This window comes from Meleagris gallopavo, chromosome 1 (assembly GCF_000146605.3).
Source record: "Meleagris gallopavo isolate NT-WF06-2002-E0010 breed Aviagen turkey brand Nicholas breeding stock chromosome 1, Turkey_5.1, whole genome shotgun sequence".
Taxonomy (NCBI): Eukaryota; Metazoa; Chordata; class Aves; order Galliformes; family Phasianidae; genus Meleagris; species Meleagris gallopavo.
The window spans coordinates 21,994,262-22,014,432 of NC_015011.2; the positions used below are offsets into that span (position 1 = coordinate 21,994,262).

Below are 20,171 nucleotides of genomic sequence, written 5' to 3' on the forward strand. Positions count from 1 at the left end.
GAAAAAAAAAAAAAGAAAAAAAAAAAAGTATCATCTGTTTTAATAAGCTAAGTGCTAATATGTGTGAAAAGAATGATTTTATAAAAGCTTTGATGCCCTGCAGGGGTAGAAAATTATCATCCATCCAGCTGGCACCTTCACAAAGTACTAAAACCATATTAGCAACTTCTGCTTCAGTTTGCTTTTGCACTGAATCTGCAAGCATATGTTTCATTTTCAAGTTTCTATTTTTTGTTTTTCTTTGGGGTTATTTTTGCTTATGTTGTAATTTTCTGGATGTTAATAAAATTATGTGCCTAAGGCCAAGTCTAACACTTAGAGGAGCAACCACATTGACTTTGTTGACGTAATAGAATTGGACCAAGCCACAGGAAATGTCCACAATATAAACTGAACAGGGCCAGAGAAGAGCCCTGAGAATTAGCAACTGATCATCCATACTCTTACGTCATGCATATAGCTCTTGGCATGATTTGGGTTAGGCCAACATGTAGTAACCCAACGTACTATTGGGGTTCATATGGGCTGAGGGCCTCTCCCATGTGTTACTTCAGCAGTCAAACTTTTCACTGCTCATTCCTGTGCGTATGCAAGCCATGATGGACCACTTGACTTTGAAAAACAAAAGTGTTCTTATCCCCGTTTATTCAGTAGTATGCATCATGTGCTGTCATGGCCGATCATTAGTGCTGAAAGGAGAGAAGACATACATAGTTCTTGAAGTATGATGAGTATTATGCGTATCAAATATTTACCTGCATCTTTATTTTTCTTTACTTATGTCAGTTTCATATTTTTACATAAGAGCACGCTAGGAAATATAATCAATGGGACAGAATCAGATAAACGCAATAACAAAAACATAACTTGCAAAAATTTAAAACAAAGGCAGATGGCTATGTAAACTATGTAAACTCACCTTTCTTGAGATTAGTTCTGGGATTTATAACAGTGCAATTGACAAGAATTTGCCTATGAATTTTTGGAGGTTTTTTTTAGTTAGTAGTGTAACAGAACGTAGATACTGTTTTATAAATTCAATTTTATCAAGTTATATTTCAATAGCAAACACAAAATAAATTCAAATTTTTATGAAAATATATTTCAAGCTATTTGACTGACTGACATTGTACAAGGGCCGACCTGAAAGCAATGCCTCCTATTTTATTATGTTGGCCCAGGACATCAGAGGCAGATTTTGATGGTACGGCAGCAGAGGTTGAACCTTCCCACCAATATCCCATGATGTGTTGTTGTTGCTGTGTGACAAATGGCAGCAGAGGGGCAGTCTGCCAAATGGTGTCTGACATGGAAGCGTGTGTGAAGGGAAAGTGTGTCTTGAATTCCTCCACATGGAAAAAATGGCACCCACTGACATTCATTGATGCTTGCTGAATGTTTGTAGAGACCAAACAGTGGATATGAGAACAGTGAGGTGATGGGTGGCGCATTTCAGCATTGGCACCAGTGACATGAAAGACAAACCATGGTCTGGACAACCACACATAACTGTTACACCACAGAATGAAGAGTGTCTTGATCAGCTCATCCACAGCAGATGGAGCTGAGTATTGCCTTCAGTGCATTGGAAATGATGGTGGCAATGTTGAAATATTGCAAATTTTGCATGATGTGGGTCCCATAAAGGAACAGAAGGAACAGGTACACTGTATGCAAGTTTGTCAGGACCTTGTGAATCAATACAAAGCTGACAATTTCCTGGATTGCATCGTTACCAGTAATGAGATGTGGTGTCACCACTACGAGCCTGAGTCACATCAGCAGTCCATAGAGTGGTGACGTGAATTTCTCATGAAAGAAGAAGTTCCAGATGCAGCCCTCAGTGGGTTAAGTGATGTGTGCTGACTTTTGGGATAGGAAAGGGGCGATCGTTCTGGATTTCCAGGAACCTGAACAAACCATCAATTCTGATTGCTACATGGCAACACTGACGAATGTGAAGTCAGGCCAGAGAAGACAACCTTTCTCTCATGACATGACAACACCAGGCCCTGTATCAGTTTCAAGACTGTGGAGTACATTGCCAAATTTAGTTGGACTGTCCTAATACACCTACCATATAGTCCAGATTTGGTGCTTTCTGATGTCCATCTGTTTGGGCCAATGAAAGATGGACTATGTGGGCAGTATTTTCCTAGCAAGAATGCTATCATAGTAGCTGTGAAACAGTGGATCACCTCCACTGGTGCAGATTTTTATGAGTGAAGCATGCAGACTTCCGTTCATTGCTGGAATAAATGCATGGTTACTGGTGATGACTATGTAGAAAGGCGGTGTTTTGTAGCTGAGAATTTGCTCCATCAAGTAGTGTTATTGTGCTTTGTATTTGTTGTTTCCCTGGAAATAGAAAGGAGGCATTACTTTCAGAGCAACCTACATATGTCACTGCTGTTTTCCCCTTAAAATATACAGTATTATAAAATAAACCAGCTTAGCAAAATAAGAAAAGTGCATTTGGTTCTTGAGAAGCCCGGAAAAGCATTGCCAAGCTATACAAATATGAAAATTCAGAACAGAATTTAACTTGTGAATGTTTACCTGTGAGAGACATGCTCATTTTTTTTCTGGAAACTTTCGAAAAAGACTGGGCTGCAGGATTTTCTCTGCACAATTTTGAGCCATTTAAGTTCTGTTCTTCAGTGCCTTTGATCATGCAGCAGAATAAATGTGGTTTTTTTTCCCTTTTCCCTGAATTACTTGGCTTCTGGTTGCATTTCATTACTTACTTTCTCTGGGAGCGGTATAGACAGCAGGGACAATATGGCTTGGTTCCCCTGGTAGCACCAGTCACAGGTTAGCATGCCATCCTCTTCTCATCTTTAGTCACCAGGTTTAGAGTCACAAAGAGTTATTTGCTTGGTCATTTTATCAAAGATGTTTAGGACTTTGTTCATTCCGTAGTGGTTCTCTTCCTAGTATCAGCTAACTTTACCTACCAGAATTCCTTCCCATCCCAGGAATTTACGACATATATTTCCTATCATCTGTAGCAGTTTATAGTTGTGCATTTTTTTTGCTTGGTTGTTTGTTTTTAGCACAACAGCACTTAGAGAGCGCTAGCAAGGTTTTGTAATACGTTGTACCTGTGGATGATCTACAGTATTTCTGGCTTAAATGTCTGTTCCGTGTTCATGACATGATTTAGTGGAGGGCTGTTAGAGTTAGGGTAGTATGATTAGGTTGCACTTGGACTTGATCTTTTCCAACCTGAGCAATTCTATGATTCTATGATTCTATGATTCCTGAAGGCTTAATTGATCCATATGAGTTCTTCCAATCTCATATGCCACCAGTGCAATCCAAAACAATGAACTTACATTGGAGCAAGTTTGCATCTCTAAAAAACTCAAAGGAAAAATTTTCTATCATTAGTGCTGCAGTGACCCAGGCAGAATCAGTGCATGGCAACTAAATCATGTGTTTATTTAATGATTTAGACTTTTAATTCAGGGTAAAAGGATCAGCCACTGGAACTTCTTTAAGCCTAATAATTTAAACCAATACATTATTTTTTTAAAATAATTGGTAACAAAATATTTTAGAAACAGTTATACTTTTAGCATTTTTCAAACACTGGTTCAAAAATTATTCTCAGAAAAAGCTGTTAGAGTAATATTTAGTGAATGAGAAAATGAAACATTTAATAGAATTACACAAACCTACGATAAATCTAAAATGCTACTATTTTGGGTGAGCCCCCTCTTATTTATAATCTACCTCCTCGATGACGTAAGAACATTTGTGCTGCCTATCACAGAGTAGAGCTCTGTATCTGATCACAAAATTGTCAGAAGTAAAAAATATCCATCTGTAAAATTCACATGGAGTCTGGTTCAGCACTATCAAAATTGGAGGAAGTTTAGCCGTTGGCTGCAAAGAAGCCACACTGTGTCCATAAATATGTCAGGTTATCATCACTGCCTAGACTTAGATTCATGTTTCTACTTGAATTATTCAAATGGGATTAATTCATGTTTTTTACTATTTTAAATGACATTAGATTTATAAATTAAAAACACATTTTAATTTGTCTAACAAGCTTCAGCTTTTAAAGCTCTGTAATAGAACACTGCGTAAAACATTGTTGGAGTTCTTTCTGTAGGAATGTAAAGTTCTTAAGTGTTACTTGGGTAGATTCTAACTTTCTTCTACTTTTTGCACCTAAAGTATGACTAGTATTGTGTCAACACACACACACACACACACAAAAATATTTTCAAATATTTTCCCTTCAAAATAGTTTTATTTGCCTTTAATAACTTTATTTTATAGACTGTTTGTGTCGAGTCTCTAATGAAAAACTTAACAGGATAAACAGATATACAATTCTAATTTTATTGGCTATATATGTGATGATATTTCTATCCAATAATTGTTTGCTACTTTAAGAAATAAAGAATTATTTAAGAGAACAATTTTAACCTATCAGTGTTCAGCCACTGATAGAACTTGAAAGTTTTTACACTGATGCAGGCTTATCACAAATACAGCAAAGTAGTCAGAGTGCTAATAATCATTGATCTAGTAATCACTGAATCACCAAAGTTGGAAAAGACCTCCAAGATCATCCAGTCCAACCATCCACCTACCACAAATATTTCCCACTATCCATATCCCTCAGTACAACATCTAAGCAAGTCTTGAACACCTCCAGGGACAGTGAGTCCACCACCTCCCTGTACAGCCCATTACAGTGCCTGACTCTTCTTTCAGAGATGAATTTTTACCTAATATCCAACCTTTATCTCCCCTGGCACATTCTCTCTAGTCCTATCGCTAGTTATGTGGGAGAAGAGGCTGACCCCTGCCTCACCACAACCTCCTTACAGGCAGTCATAGAGAGCTAGAAGGTCTCCTGAGCCTCCTCTTCTACTCACTTAATGATCCCAGCTCATCCTGCAGAGGTCAGCGCTGGCAAGCAAGCCTACTGATTGGCTTGTCAATGATGGCACCTGTTAGCAATGTTGACTTTGGTCCTAAACCCTGTCTCTTACGGGTGTCAGACTGGCGTGGTGTGACTGAACAGGCCAACAGGACCCTCACAGGGGCTGCTCACATCTGTGCCTGTCCTGGGATCTGTGGCCTCACACAGCAAGTGCATGGATGTTGGTGGTGAGGGTCATACACAACTTGCTTTGGAGTGCTGAGACCAAACATCTTTGTGAGCAGTATAAATGCTTAAGCACTTCAGATTTCCATAGCTGCTTTTGGCTTTTGTATTTCAAAAGATCAGGCATTAAGTGGTTTTTGTTTTTTTTTTTAAAGAAGCTTGTACGTCATCAGCAATGTGAACTAAATGTTGGTAGTGTTTCCTTATCACAACCACTATTTTCCCTTTCTATTAGTAGGAAGGGATGGATTATTTAAGTTTGGTAATGTACTTGAGGTTATTTGAGGTAGGAATTATTCTCCAAAGATTACTGTGTTATGTACTTCATTCTCTGCCTACATGGATTATCAGATTAATTTCTTTGCCAACTTACCTGCTACTACGTTTTTAGCAAATGCTGCCCTCAACTGCATCATTTGTTTAGTTTTCTGACCTTTTACCAAAACCATTTTAAAAATGTACAACTGCTTCTCCCTGGCACACGAGTTAACCTTGGGCTGGTGATGCACAGCTAAGAGAAACACATTTTACATGAGAGCTTTCTGTACAACCAACTCTTTGTGCTGCTCATGTCTACCTCAAAAGCAACGTGAGTGCAGTATTCAGTATTCAACAATGTTCTATGAGAAAAACTTCAACTGTGACTTTTTTCCCATTCTCAAATTGCTTCCTGTCACATTAATTTTAATAAGTCATCTTACCTTACATTATTATGTAATTATTTGCAAGTGTATAATCTGACAAAAGCTCTACTTTTTGATCTAGGTTCTATGCCAAAGCAACTTGGGCAAGTTAAGACTAGGTGGAAGTGGTTGAAGGCCACGTTTGAATCATAAGCTGTGTTTGTATTAAACTGAGAAATATGAGAGGACCGTGCCTAATTACTTAAGAGACTCAACAAAAAATGGATTGTAGCTTGTTGATCTTCTCATTTCTTTGATAAGTCAGAATAATCTTCAAGAAATATGTGGCCTTCTTTCTCGGATTCTTGAAATTTGATCACAGTGCAAAATTGTCCTTTGGCACAAACCCAGAAATACACATCTTTGCATGATGCACCTGGACATATGTGGCAGGTCTGGTAGAATCAGCTAATTAACAACACAGGCTTAAACAGGCACCTCATCTGGCAGTGTAGTTAGTTGCCTGATGGTGCTCAGCAGGATTTGGTAGTGCTTTTTATTTTTCTATCCTAATGGTCTGCTGCCCACCTAATTTTGCCTTATTGTCAGCCACTACTTACCACAGCTTGAGGCCCTCCCAGGAGGCTAAATTATTATCAAAGGATTAGGGAGATGTAGCCTTGCAGCTCTGACATTTCTGATTACTTGTCTATGCCAGAACACTAATTAGCTGTGACTAATTAAGAAAAATGTTCCTGCCATAGAAAACCATTTAAAAGAACTGAGAAGTAGAAAAGCAATTGAAAATCTGAGCAGTGCTCAGATTTTCCGATGGTCTTTAGATTTTCACCAAAGTTTTAACTCACCTTTAATTATGTCTAATATTTTACAGGGAAAATAGAAATCTCTTGATATGAGAACCACTCTGCAGCTTTCACTTCACTGAGGGGAATTCTGGTCACTTTAAAACAGTTTGTCATGTCTTTTTCAGTAAAAGAATTTTACAGAAAATCATAGGCAGTGTCACCAAATTCGGACTGGAAAAGTACTATATTAACGTGCTGAAATATCTGAATTTCTTCTGCAAGATGCAAGTAGCACTTTGCAAATTTTCTTTCAAAGTCTGTTTAAAGTTCACTAAATTATTTCTGGTGATTTCAAGTATATCCATCTGGTTTTTTTTGTTTTCTTTTGTCTTTTGTTTTTTGTTTTTAGTATAGAAATCTTTGTAAACGAAAAATGGTTCACTCGAATGCTGAGAAAATATAATTCCCATCTGATTTCATATATTAGAGAAGGGTTTTTTTTTTTTCTGTGATACGCTGAGAAAAGGAGTGCCTGCTCTTGGAGGGTGCTGATTATGCTGCTATCAACACAGCAAAGCTCAGTACTGTTGAGCTCAATAGGACCACAACACACTTAAGGCAAAGCATGTGCTTCAAAGTTTGCTGCTTCAGGATCAGAATATTCAGCACTTTGTAAACTGTTTCACAGAATAGCCGAGTGCTTTCTTTGGAGGAAACTTCTACACAATGGCTGCGTTTGTGCCGCTTCTGATTGGATTCATTTCCCTGCTTCTTCAGTTTTGATGCTGTTTTTAAATTTCTGAGTTTCCGTCTTGTTACCTGTCCAACAGCTCAAAAAATAGCCAAGTGCTTTTCTCTAGGACACTGCGTACCCCATAGCTCAGTCTGCATTTGGTATTCATGGAATAGATGTCTGCCACCCTTTTCACACTAATGTAATCATATTATTTAAATCTTCCCAGCAGGAGAGTAAGAATCTATGAAATAGATATTCTGATACCTTACTAAAAGAGCTTTTGCTTTTGGGGTATAAAAGGGAAAGAAAGAACTGTTCTTCAGGACACTGAATCCAATATCCTAATATTCAATCCTACCCTCTAATTTCCAAGAATTTAATGAGAAGGTCACTTTTTATTTGCAAAAAGAGTAACATGTAAATTGTAAAAGGCAATCGAAAATGTGGATCCTGATTCAAAGCAGGAAGACGGGAAGAAAAAAATCCCAAATTCAAGATTTTAAAGCCAATCCATTATTTTTTCTTCCTGAGGGAATTGTATCATAGAGATAGGTTGAACCACCAGGTTTTTTGCTTGTTTTGGCAGGAGGGGCTATAATACTGGGAGCTTGCAGTGCAGTTTCCCCATAGACGTTCTTGGTCTATACTGTTCAATCATTTATTTAATGTAGTTAAATGCATCTATCCATCACTCACAGTATCCATTCACTAAAAACAATAACAAATTCTATCAAATAAAAGAGAACTCCTTCCAACATCCAGGCACAATTTAGTCCTTTAACCTTTTTATCCTGCTAGGCACAAAGTAGCAGCATCTCATTCCAGGCACTGCATTTTTTTTCTCTTATCTCAACGGCTTGAAATGTGTCTGGCAACTTAATGGAATCAATTGAGCATGGCCTACTATAAAAATATAAAACAACACTGAAACTTTAGATGAGTCTGTCAGTAAGTGTTAACTGTGGCTATAGCTTTCACATTCTACGCAGTCAAGAGAAATCAATAAGGATTGTACCATTTATATTGTCTTATCTAATGTTTGTTCACCATGAAGTGCCAGGCACAAGCACCATCTAGGGAATATTGATTTCTTGATGTACTGTAATTCACACACATCCAAACAGCAGGAGAACCATGTGGTTTCTGAAACCCTGCGTGCAAGCCTGATATTTTTACTTGTGCTTCATTTGGGTTAAGCTTAGTTTAAAAAGCAAAATCAAGTAAAACACTCGAAGTGTTCACAAATAGACACACAGCCGCATTGCTGACCTTCTGACAAGAAAGATGGTGTTAGGAAGTATGAGAATAATCTTGTTTTATTAAAATTGGTTGGATGTAACAGAAAGAGGTTGCTAAGTTGTAAATCAAACCAGCACCAGGTGAGGCTGCTGCAGAGTGCACCGAATCTGCTGACAAAGTTTGTGAGCCATCAGTGGAAGGAGCTTCATAGCCTGCTTCATCGAGGGGTGCTGAGGCTTACACACTGATGTATGTGTGCAGAAGTTTGGACCTACACAGAGATCATGTCCTTTAAATATTTTCAAGTGTTTTGTCATGTTTTCTTACTTTACACGGTGTTGACTGTCCTTTAAACTACATTGTACCAAAAGCAATCACGGTGTGCAAGACAAGCACTGCAAGTATTGAGTAGAAAAATCAGCTCAAAAGAAAAAATAAAAAATAAAATAGCCCCACTGTAAAATCTGCATGGCTGAAAAAGTGCAATGGAGTCAGAGATAGATTGAAAGCAAATCAGGCACCTGTTCAATCCAAGGACACTGCGGAGGAGGGAAGGCAGAGGAGGCAGGTTGAGGCTGTGCTCTGTGTGGGCACTGCCCCATGTGCTCCCAGGCCTTGTGCCCAGCAGAGGAGTGGCTGCATCACCGTGCATCTCTCTGCAGCCAACCCCATTGTGTGCTGCTGCAGTGCTGTACGGGGTAAATGAGTGATGAGCCAAGGCTGCTGGGGGGGGAAGAATAAACTGCATGTGGATATTCACGTAGGGGAGCCCCCTGTTATTTTAAAGACTCTAATTAAAATACATGCTTAACCTGTATTTAACCTGAAGCAGGGGTTTATATGGAAGATGTCAGGGCGAGAAGTACTAGCATGAGGGGGTACCCAAAAGCTGTATCACAGAGTGTAGCCCAGAGTTGGTCCACCTGGCATTTGGTGCTTGGCACAGAGGTCTCATTCCAGGGACTCCTCCAGAAACCCAGGATGGCCGGGCAGTAGCAGGCATGGTGCCTCAGTGACCTGTCTTACAGGTGGACTGAACAGGGACCTTCGACCTTGGTAATGCTACCAAGTGCATTTAGCTGTGTTTCTGCAGCTGCTTGCATTCCTAGGGTTTGTAAAACTAGAGCTTGTATAGCAAGAGGTTAGTGTTGTAATGATGAAAAACTTTCACACTATGTTCATTTGTTTATTTTGAGGATCCAAGCTGGTTTTCATTTCAAAGTCATTCAAGTGATGTTCCCCATTCTGTGCCTTGGAGGATGTTTGCAGATACACCCAAAGTGCAACACAACACAGTGCAGAGAGACTAACAGTGTTTGCTCCAGAGAGTTTTAGCACCAGAATAACCTATGGAAGTACTGTTCACAAGTAGACTGCATATCCAGAGCGGAGTGGGCAAACTGTTTGTGCTGTTAGTCTCTTGTGGTCATGAGCATTATGTTAGTGCCTGGTGTTTAAAATCAGAACAGTGACATTACATATGTCCAGATAAGGAAGGGAGTTCTGTATGTCTAATTTTGCAAATTTCCAGTTTCCCTGCGCACCCACCATATGTGAAGAAGCCAGAAAAAAAAAAACAGGTCAGGAGCATTATAAAGTAAAATAAATATTGTACACAATGTATGGAGAGTTGAGGACTGTATATTTTGTAATAAATATGTATATTTATTTGTGAATTGGCAGCAACTCCATGGCAACTAGTCAGCTTCTAATTATAAGCCTTTTTAAAGCAGGAAAAATTTACTTTCCTCCTGAAAGATACACTTTTTGTACATCAGAAATGTTTTGCTATTTCAGGAAAATAAGAGGGAGGGAGAGGAGAGGAGAGGAGAGGAGAGGAGAGGAGAGGAATGATGTGCTTTGTGCTTAAACAGAGCTTATAATTCGAAATCAGCAAACTAAGGAAATCTCAGTCCTGATCAGTGTATCACAAGACATACACGTTGAAATAGATCACAGTGTGTGGTTTCTTTCCCACTTCTCCTTTCCTATTGCGTGTAGCTGCAATTTTAGTCTGTGAACATTTTTGCATATCACAAAATTGGATGTTCGAAGTGCAGTTTAATATTTAAGGCCTGTGGGAGGAAGCAAAACATGGAAGCTTTTGTAGCTTGAGACACTTTCAGGAAGATGGCTTGGTAAGTGCGACAAAGCATTAGAACCCTAATATAGTGGTGGGGAAGAAGAATTGTGCTTCAGTAGCTTGGTGCAAAGAAGGAGCATGTAAGGGAACAGGAGGCTTGAGACCATGACAGCAGAAATGAGTGACACAGCCATAAGGGGAACTTTTGGACAGGTTCTTAATGAAAATATGGGAAGGAATTGATGTGAAATGTGGGACTGTAGATAAATAGAGTTTATTTGTATTAAACTTAATATTGATTTAGTCATTTGTGTTTTTAAGATCCAGGTCTTTAAACATCTGATTTTTAGTGTAGGGAGAAGGCTTCATTTGTTTGTGCAGCTCGCTAACGCCATGGTTCCAACAAGGTTCACTCCAGGAATTTTCCACTCATGCTTAGACTCGTTTTTATTCTTTTTCTTTTTTTTTAAATGAATATTCCTAGAGGAAAAAAAAAATAGGAATTGCAAAAGTAATAGAAATAGTGACATGGTGATCCCTAAAAGCAGTATTATTCTCCTTGAACTTTCTGAGCACCTAAGAAAGTGTGAAGGTTAGCCCTGAAACCTTCCAGATTTGATGCCTGATGAGAGGATAAATTGTTGTTTGATGAAAGAATGCATTTAAGTTTTAGTATTTGTGTTGATTATAGATATTTTAAATACTGTAAATAATAAAACAAATGTGTCCTGGATATAATAAATGTACAAGAAGTGTAGGTGAAGAAGTGCTTGAGCATTGTTCATAAGCTGGAGATAGAATTCTGACTCTGCGCAGTTGTAATGTCAACTCTTTCTCCCCGTATTCATTATAATAATGTTGAAACACTGGGGGAAAAAAAAAAAAAAAAAAAAGAAGGAGAACAACCATCTTTGCACGGGACTCCCAGAGAGGCAAAATTCTGAGCTTTCAATTTTTTTCAGGGATGGTACTATAAACTATGAGGATACTCAGAATTCTGCCTAACTCAGCATTTTATGTTGTGACACTATGAGCATATGTATAACAAGAAGTCACGTCCTTACAGAGCTGGATGATCTGTTGCTGAAGGGCGTGGGCTGGCACCATGAAGCCACCTACATCTGATAGCAGAGCAGGAAAGCTGTAGTCTGAGACCTTTCTCTTCTCTGAGGCTTCCCAACTTCTGTTCTTTCAATTTCCTGATCACTGAAACAGTAATTCTCATTAAAAATGCGACTGAAAGTGCCTCACAGGCTGAGCCACATTTACAACCAGTGCAACCCAGCAAAAAAATATTTGCTGGGGAGATAATTTGTTCCTCCCAGGACCGTAAAGACACAACAGGGGATTTTGGGAAGCTACTGCATCAAGTCAACAAGTTCTGGTCTCTCCAGAAGAAAAAAAATGGTTATTTTAATCAGTTCAGAAATCATCTATTCTGATAATTTGAATTGATGGGGTGAGAATAAAGTACAAGCAAAATTTCTTGATGCAAATAGGAGAATTTTTTTGTCTGTCTACCTTTAGTTGCCTCAGCCCTCTGTGGTTTCTCAGGCTTTCTTAATCAACAGACTACTTAAACCTGAGGGAACAGCAGTAACACCTTGTGCAAAATTACTTTGTTGTTGTTCTCACTTAACAACTAAATATTTTTAATTTCTGTATAAATTCAAAGACATTTTGAATGTTAGTTCCTTCTTCTGACTTTATTTCTTATTTTGTTGTTCCTGGATGTATTTAAAAGATGCAGCCATTTTGCAGAGCACCTTCTGATGTGTCATGGCAGCCCAGAGGTTGAGGAAAACTTCCCCAGTTTTTTTACAGAACACTGTGAACTCTTCAGTGTTCAGGTGAAAATCCTCACTTATGTGGATGATGGTTATACATACACTTGAAAATACAGCTGTAACTTCTAAACCCCAGAGTGTTTTCAAAGGCACTGTAAATAACGTTGGTTTCACTCGTTAGCATTAGCACTTAATAAAGGACATCAGTGTGATTGTTCATAGCTTGCAAAGAAGGAAATAAATTTTGAATCTTAAATTAGGAACTTGTTTCTGACTTTTGCTGTTTGCATTTCAAAGGAATAAGTTATCTATTCCTAAATAGAGTAACAATTTTTAAATGTTTTAATGTTCCTTAATATGCTATTAATGCTAACTGTTAAAAAGTTGATAAAAATACCACAGAACTATGGCCGCAGGAGTTTAAGCACTTAAATTTAGCTTGTTGAAAATATATCTTCCGTGTTGTAGTTTGTACTGCCTTTGAAATGCAGTCTCTTCAGCAAGAACACTTGGTTGTTGTTCCTAGGAGGAAATGTAGAGCCAGAGGAAATAAAAACATCCCACTGTCACTTCAGCAACTCAATTCCAAACTGTGAGGTAAAGGCTTTGGAAAGAAGATAAAATGTGGTTCCTAGAAAAGCTGTTCCCCTGCCATATTCAGCAGAAAAAGCATTTCAACAGTTCCCATTTATCAAGAACAGCTAAGATAGAGGAGCTCAATGGGGTCCTGTGTATCAGATGCTAGGAATACCAGGCCTAGGAGGAGCGAGGCATTGTGTGTTAGTACGTATTGAGCCTCCTTCCAGGTGGCAAACAGCTGTACCTTTTTATCAAACTTCAAAAATAAATCTGAAGTGCTTGCTTTCAGCCGAGAAGTGTTATATTTAATTGAAGCGTTCTGCAAACGTGATAGCTCGGGCACCCAGAAAGATGGTGAATATTTAATATATTTGTTTTGTGTTTCAACCAGTCAACAGTATAAAGAAATTCCTTAACTACTTCTCTTTAACTCGCCTGAAGAAAGCACGGTATGTTGCTAAATCGCCTTTCACCGGCCCTGCCGAGAAACAACTTTAATCCTTGTTAGAAAATTGCAGAGTCTGGGCTGGACAAAGAGCTCCTGCCCGGCGCATTGTGAGCGCGGGAGCGGGACGCGGGGAGCCCTTTACAGCTGCGTGCCTCCAGCCTGCCTCAGCTGGACTATTTAGGCCAGGAGGTTTGTCAATCCCTCCCCACAATGGGGAGAGTTTTTCAGTGCCTGTAGCCGTGCCGAGCCCCGTTGGGGATCAATGCTGGCCATTCAAGCTGCACCCTCTTTCATTGCTTTGGTTTGTTAATTTAAGACTAAAGGTCCGCCGAGGGGGTTTAGGGTGTTTAAGAAAGCTGATGAACTGTTTAAGAAATCTGATGAACTGAGAGCGTTTATAGCCCTGGTGTGGCAACTATTGGCACTGAGGGAGCTGTGTCCTTGTTGACCCTCTTGTTATTAAAAATGCACAAGTGCTGCGCTTCTCAATATTTCAGCACTCTTTCATTGTCAATACCACCTTCTGAGCCCTTCAGCTTGTTGCTTGCTCTAAAGATCTTCTTAGATTGGGTTTGAAAACTTCACCTTAAACACTAGATTAGACTGATGTTCTGTTTTCCGTGCTCCTGTTGATTTGTTGAACCTTCCCAGGGCTGGAAAGCAAGTAGCAGCTTGATGGGGAGACGGGCTGCTAATATGATTTACCAGTCTACAGTCATGCACAATAAGTGTGAATAAATACAGGGGTCTCACAGAGTCAACCCTAGCCTTTCCTTTTCTCTTATTTTTTACTTCAAAAGAGGTATCTCAGGAAAATGAAGAGAGTAATGCATGCCCTTACAGGAGACAGATGAGCTATGAATAAAAGGAGGAGGGGAACGGGGAGGCAAACATATTTTTGTTAACCTGGTTGGCTGCTGTTATGTGCCAATGTGCAAAAATTGTATAACATACACTGTTTGCAAAGAATATGGTACCAGTGCTGTATCGTTGGCACCTGCCAGGGTCCTCCTGTCCTTCCACTGCTATTGTTGCTACTAGCAAAAAAAGCAACTTTTTTCCTTAAAACCATTTAGAAGGATTTTTTTCAATTGTTACAACTTAAAAACAGCGTAGTAAAGGTCCATTGTCAGATTGCCGAGCCTTGTGAGTTTGTAATAGGCTTCCGTGGATACACCCCTGCCTCTCAGACGTTCTCAAGGTTGTCAGAACGTGTGCCCTTGGAGTCCACCTCTGAGAGACATCACCAGTGCTGTGTGTTTTAGCAGACTCCAACAGAAGTAACAGTGAGATATTTACCTTTTTTCTTAGGAAGTGCAGCACATGTATGCTCCTGCAGCTTCGGTCTGCCCGAGTGCACAACACTCGGAGGTATAAGGCCAGTAGTGAATGGGAATTCTGACCATAAGTACCTCTCTCTAGGAGAACACAAAAAATACACGTGATTGGATTTTTATTTAAAATAAGTCTTCAAAATAAGAGTGCATATTTTTCTAACAATTCTTATTTTCTTTTTTCTGTGCAGTGTATGTGTTCAGAGGAGCAAAGTACCATAGTATCACTTCACAGTCATTGAATTAACCATTTTTACTCACAGTTTAATGTAGTAAGAGTAGTCAGGAAAACGTGCTATGTTATCTAACTCACAAATTTGAGAAGCAAAATTACTCCCCTTCAATTTCTTAGCTTTCTTCTCAGCACAAAGAAGTATATCAGAGATGTATATGGAGAGTCTAATTTGAACTGCATCTGTCTTAATTAAGTTATCTGTCTGGGCTTTAAAACACAGTTAGCCAGGAAACGGGGCCTGGGTCTGTGCTCAGTGAAGTGTCAGTGGGGGCAACCGGTGATGGGATTTTCAGCCCTGCCTGGAGTTTGATCGTATGAGCAACTTCCATCTCTTCTGCTTTCCGCCACTCGTTTGTTGCAAAACAAACACACTGTAGCTGTTACTGGATTTCTTTCTTTTTTTTTTTTAATTAGCAGAATATCTTTGCTGAGAAAACACTACTACTAAAATCATCCTCTCTGCATTGATTATTATCAACGACTCTAGAGTCTTAGCGATAATATAATAGTTGGGGCTCAGCTCTCTGCAGACAAAGGCAGAATGCTTGGTATACAAATTCTCATGTTGATTAGATCAATAGAGTTCATGGAGTGAATCAGCTCAACTGTATATTGTTTTCCAGACATCTGTATGCGCACAACACCTGTCATCTCAGAGCCGCCACTTCCTAACAACTCTGACACATTAAAAATATTTTGCAGGTACATATGAAGGAAAGCAAAACAAGCATGCGTGTAACCCGTGAAATAATACAGATCGCATGAGAATGCCAATCAGGGATTAAAAACCAGTATTATACATATCGGTTCCATATTTTACTTAGTAAACAAATCACTTTTATGAAATGTGCACTGTGCGGCTGAAGGTGCGCATGGCGTTTGCTCACTTTACTGCCATAAGACAGTAAGTAAATTGGAGAAAACGTAATTTACTTCCATTGGTTTATAATTAAAACATATTTGAACACATTAAATAGAAATAGAAGTCAGTATTACATGAAAATCTTCTTTCTTATTTCAAACTTACCATAAAATTGATGGCTACGATGAAATGAGACTTTGTTTCCAGTAAATAAAAAGTATTTATATGTACTTATAGTATTTAAATCTTTTCCCAGGCAGCTTTTCTTTTGATTGAAGAATTCTAGTTTTATTTTCTGTTACTTCCTGTACAAGTGATTTATCCTCCCTGTTTTCCTTCTGTATTTTATTTTATTCGTGAGTGTAGAAATGGCTAACGAGACGTGTAAGCGCCTTCTTTTTAATTAGTTTGCGAGGCATACCTTGTAAAAAGGCTGTGTTTTAGAATGCCAAATTTCTCTTTTTTGCATACCTATGTTTTTTCTAAAGACATGGGAAATCACATTAGAAAAGGACGTAAGCCTCTTCCCTGTGGGGAATGTGAGTAGAAACCGAGCTACGACACAAACTCTTCTAATCTCACTGCTAAAATGAAAAAAAAAATCCCTTTCTTTTTACAGTTTGACTAAATGACATCTGGTTGGTATTTTACAGGAGGGGGAGGCAAATGGCTGCAACTAAGTTTAGTAAAATCTCTTGTAATCCAGTTAATGGGGAAGAACTTCTATAGTAGCTATTTAGATCCGAGCATTTTTTTGCGGTAACATAGACACCAGCAGCAGAGAGCTCATTCTTGCCACAGCCATTTGTGGAGCTTTGAGTGAAAGCATGCCCATGCCTTCGATATAAAAAGGAAATAAGGTAGGCTGCATTTATAATCGGTGATTAACATAAAACCGGAATGTGTTGATTTTGAGAGGGATGAAGGCTTGTTTTGACCCCACATAAATACAATTTCTCCGTATTAATGAAAATGTTCCGTAATAAAAGATGTTAAAGAAATCAGAGTCATTATTCTGTTTGATGCTGTTTTCTGGTTTGTATCAGAAAATCTAAGTGTAGCAAAATCTTTCCCAGGATGTCAACCTACCTGTTTTTCCCTTGCTGTTTATCTCGTATAAGTGTGTACTTAATGAAGATTCTCACTGTCAGGTAGCTGAGCACATAACACTATTTTGCTTGAAAATATTATAGTTGAAAAATAAAATAGCAGTTGCTAATTCATGCAAAGAACAGTCTGGGTCAATCATCTGATTTCCTGCTGACCCGTGCAATTCTCTTAATGGGAAATTATATGATTGTTGACTTCAAGTGCTGATCTGTGATCATTTCAAAGTGTTTTATTACCTCTCATTACCAAATCTGTTAAATGAATAATTCAGGGTTGTTTGGTGTTTGTTTTTGTTTTTTTTATCTTCTTTTCAGCAATGGTATAGCGGCTCCATGAAGGTCATATGTATGTGGTTGGCTGATAGATTAGACCTTCAGCTTCACATCTACCAGCTGAAGACTCTCATCAAGATCGTTAAGGTAAATAAAACGTATTTGAGTTACACTGAGTGAAGTGAGGATGCATTAGCAATGATATATGGGTCAACCAAAAAGTTGAAAATTGTGAAATAGAGCCATTGATTTTTGTAGTTTTGCCGTTTTTTCCCCCACAGTTGATAGAAATTTGAGAAGAAAAACAGTTTATTAAAACTTCTAATGTTAATTTTTATGTGCGCTAAGAATTTTCAACCATCCTGGCCTCAGTGACAATTCCTGTGAATGTTTATGCAGGTTTCTGCTAGCTGTTCAATAATACTATACAGTATTCTTAATAAATCATTGTTCGTACTGAATTTTTTTTGTTGTTATTATTTTACTGTAATAATCACAAAAGCTGTTTTTCTCCATTTTTTCCGTACTCTGAAAAAATAACCGTTCTTTTTCTTAGGCGCATGTGATTACCAGGTTCAAATGAAAAACAATATTCAATACATTAGATGCTATTTTTTAATCTTTCATGCTCTGGCATCAGTATCAGTTGAAATACCAGTTCCTCCAGTCCACTCATGTCATTTACACCAGCCAACGCAAAATTTTTCTGAGTGAAGTGCGAAAGAGTTTGCAGTGGGCAATTACGGGCTACCTTACCATAAAAGAAAGTTCCTTTGTGACTCACTTTTTAAAATATTAGTTAATACCCTTAGGAAAGAGATAGAAAGCCATTTCAGAACTTTTTCCTTTAAGTTCTGTCTTGTTTAAATCTGAACATCTTTGTTATGTGTGTGAATGTGCAATAAGAAGCGCCTGCTGTCAATGACAACCTCCATTTCTCCGAATGACTTTCTAGTGAAGTTCATGCAAGACTGTTAAGTTGGAAGAATTTTGACCTGTAAGCACTAGCATTGCAACTGGAATTTTCAGGATTCACTGGTTTTAAAGGAGGAGGAGATGATGATGATGATGAAGAAAAAGGAGAGGAAGAAAAGAGAGAAAGTCATAATAATAATATTATGCCTCCCTGAGCCACCCAAGCTCAGCTTTGCTGCTTCTGACTTTGACCAATATCCCTGGGAATAGGATTGGGCTCTTCATTTTATTGCATGCCAAAATGGCAAAAGCAGTTTGCTGTTTGTGGCTGGAATTAATGGCTTTTATGAAAGGTGTAAGGCTCTTCTCAAGTAGCGGGAAACAAGCTGTGCCCAGTGAGATGAGCAGATTGAAGCACACCAGTAAAATATAGCCTGAGAGTTTAAAGGAAAATAATTAGTCATTAATTGTAAAGTAGAGATGAATGAGCAGCACAGGCAGCTGACCTTGGTTCTGCAGCCTGGCACACAGGTTAGCTTCGTTCACATGAAGCACGCTTCCAGTGGCAGTGAGATCACAATGGCTACAGTAGTAGCCTTTCTGTGCCTGTATGCATGTTTACTTTGCATGTATGTTCCATAGGTGTTATTCCATAGCACTATCTGTAGATGCAGTAGGTTGAAGAAAGTGATGTTAGTTGTAGACAGTGTTCTGGTCAATGTACTGGAAGGTAGAAAGCCTTGACTGCCTGTGGAAGGTGGCAGAACTGGAAGAACTAACACAGTGCAGAGGCCACTGGGAAATAAGCCACTGGGATAAGAAGCTTTCAGTGAAGCAGCCTCAATCAGGACAGGCAGATTCTTCCAAACCATGGAGCGAATGGAGGCATTACTCTGTTTGCCTTTGGCAAAACTGGTAGTCTGTGTTGTCTCAGCAGCTCTTGAAAATATTTAAATTTTAAAAATAATAAATTAAAAAAAAAGTAAAAAGTCATTCTTAAGGTCAAGAAATGGTGGGTGATTGTTCCATGTTTGGACAGAGTGAAGGTGGTGGCATCATTAAGAATGGCCAGAGGAAAACTGCTCGTTCTCATTAGATCCAAGATGGAGGGATGTTGCATAAAGGCATCTTTAGGTGTCTGAGACACATGCAGAAACCTAAAGAAAGGTCAAGGACCAAGAGAGAAGTTGGGAAGAAATGAAAAATTAAACTTGGAAGTGAACATTATTATCCTGCAAAAGTATGTCAAGAGAAGAGCAATGACTGAACCCAAGAGTGCTGGCCTAAGAATGGGAGGAATACATTGTAAAACAGGAAGAAATTGTTGTAGGACCTGTTAACAGCATAAAAGGAAATTGAATGTTCAGTGTTACAAAAAGGGACTGCAATGGTGGCACTTGAAAAAGACCAGGCAGAGTACTCACAGAAGTGTGTGAGCAAAACATAAGCTGCATCCATTGACTCTGAAGCTGACCTGAGAAAGTCAAATAAATCTCAGTTTCAGAGATTCAGACAAGGTTTAAATAATCATCATAGATGTAGCGACAGAAAAAAAAAATTCTCCCAGCTGAACGTTACCCATTTTGAGAGGTGTCTTTTGCAGTTCTTTGAAGTATGGAGTGAAAGAAGATCAGCTTTTTTCTCCTTTCTTTTTTTTTCTAGGAGTTGTGCACAATCTCTTCCTGCAGAGGAATTGTCCTGATAGCTCTTAATTATTTTCCATTTTTTTTTCCCAGTAGTCTCTTCCATACACACTGAGAACTCATGCTGTAAAAGGCTTATCCTTCTTAAACTTTGTAGGGTAACTTGGGAAAGGCGGTTACAAATATGTTATTGATAAAAAAATAAGGAAGGTAGAGAAGTGGATCTCCATGTGCTCACCTGAATATATAATCAGTAAATAAAACCATTTTATTCCCAACACTCACTGAATAATCAAAGAAAAACGTCATACCTGCTGGTTCATAGGAAGGCTGCTTACCAAGGAAACAAAACTTTGCCAAGTGGCAAA

At 38.7% G+C, this 20,171-nt stretch overlaps 1 protein-coding gene across 9 annotated transcripts in view; it reads left to right on the forward strand.

The window, feature by feature from the left end:
- The window catches only part of CADPS2 (calcium dependent secretion activator 2), a 239,584-nt gene that overhangs the window by 217,192 nt on the left and 2,221 nt on the right, over positions 1-20,171 (forward strand). For all 9 annotated transcript variants that reach the window (XM_031553158.1, XM_031553160.1, XM_031553159.1 and 6 more), the window contains one exon: positions 17,288-17,392. In XM_031553158.1, coding sequence (XP_031409018.1) covers positions 17,288-17,392 — 105 coding nt within the window. The remainder of the gene's footprint in view (positions 1-17,287; positions 17,393-20,171) is intronic.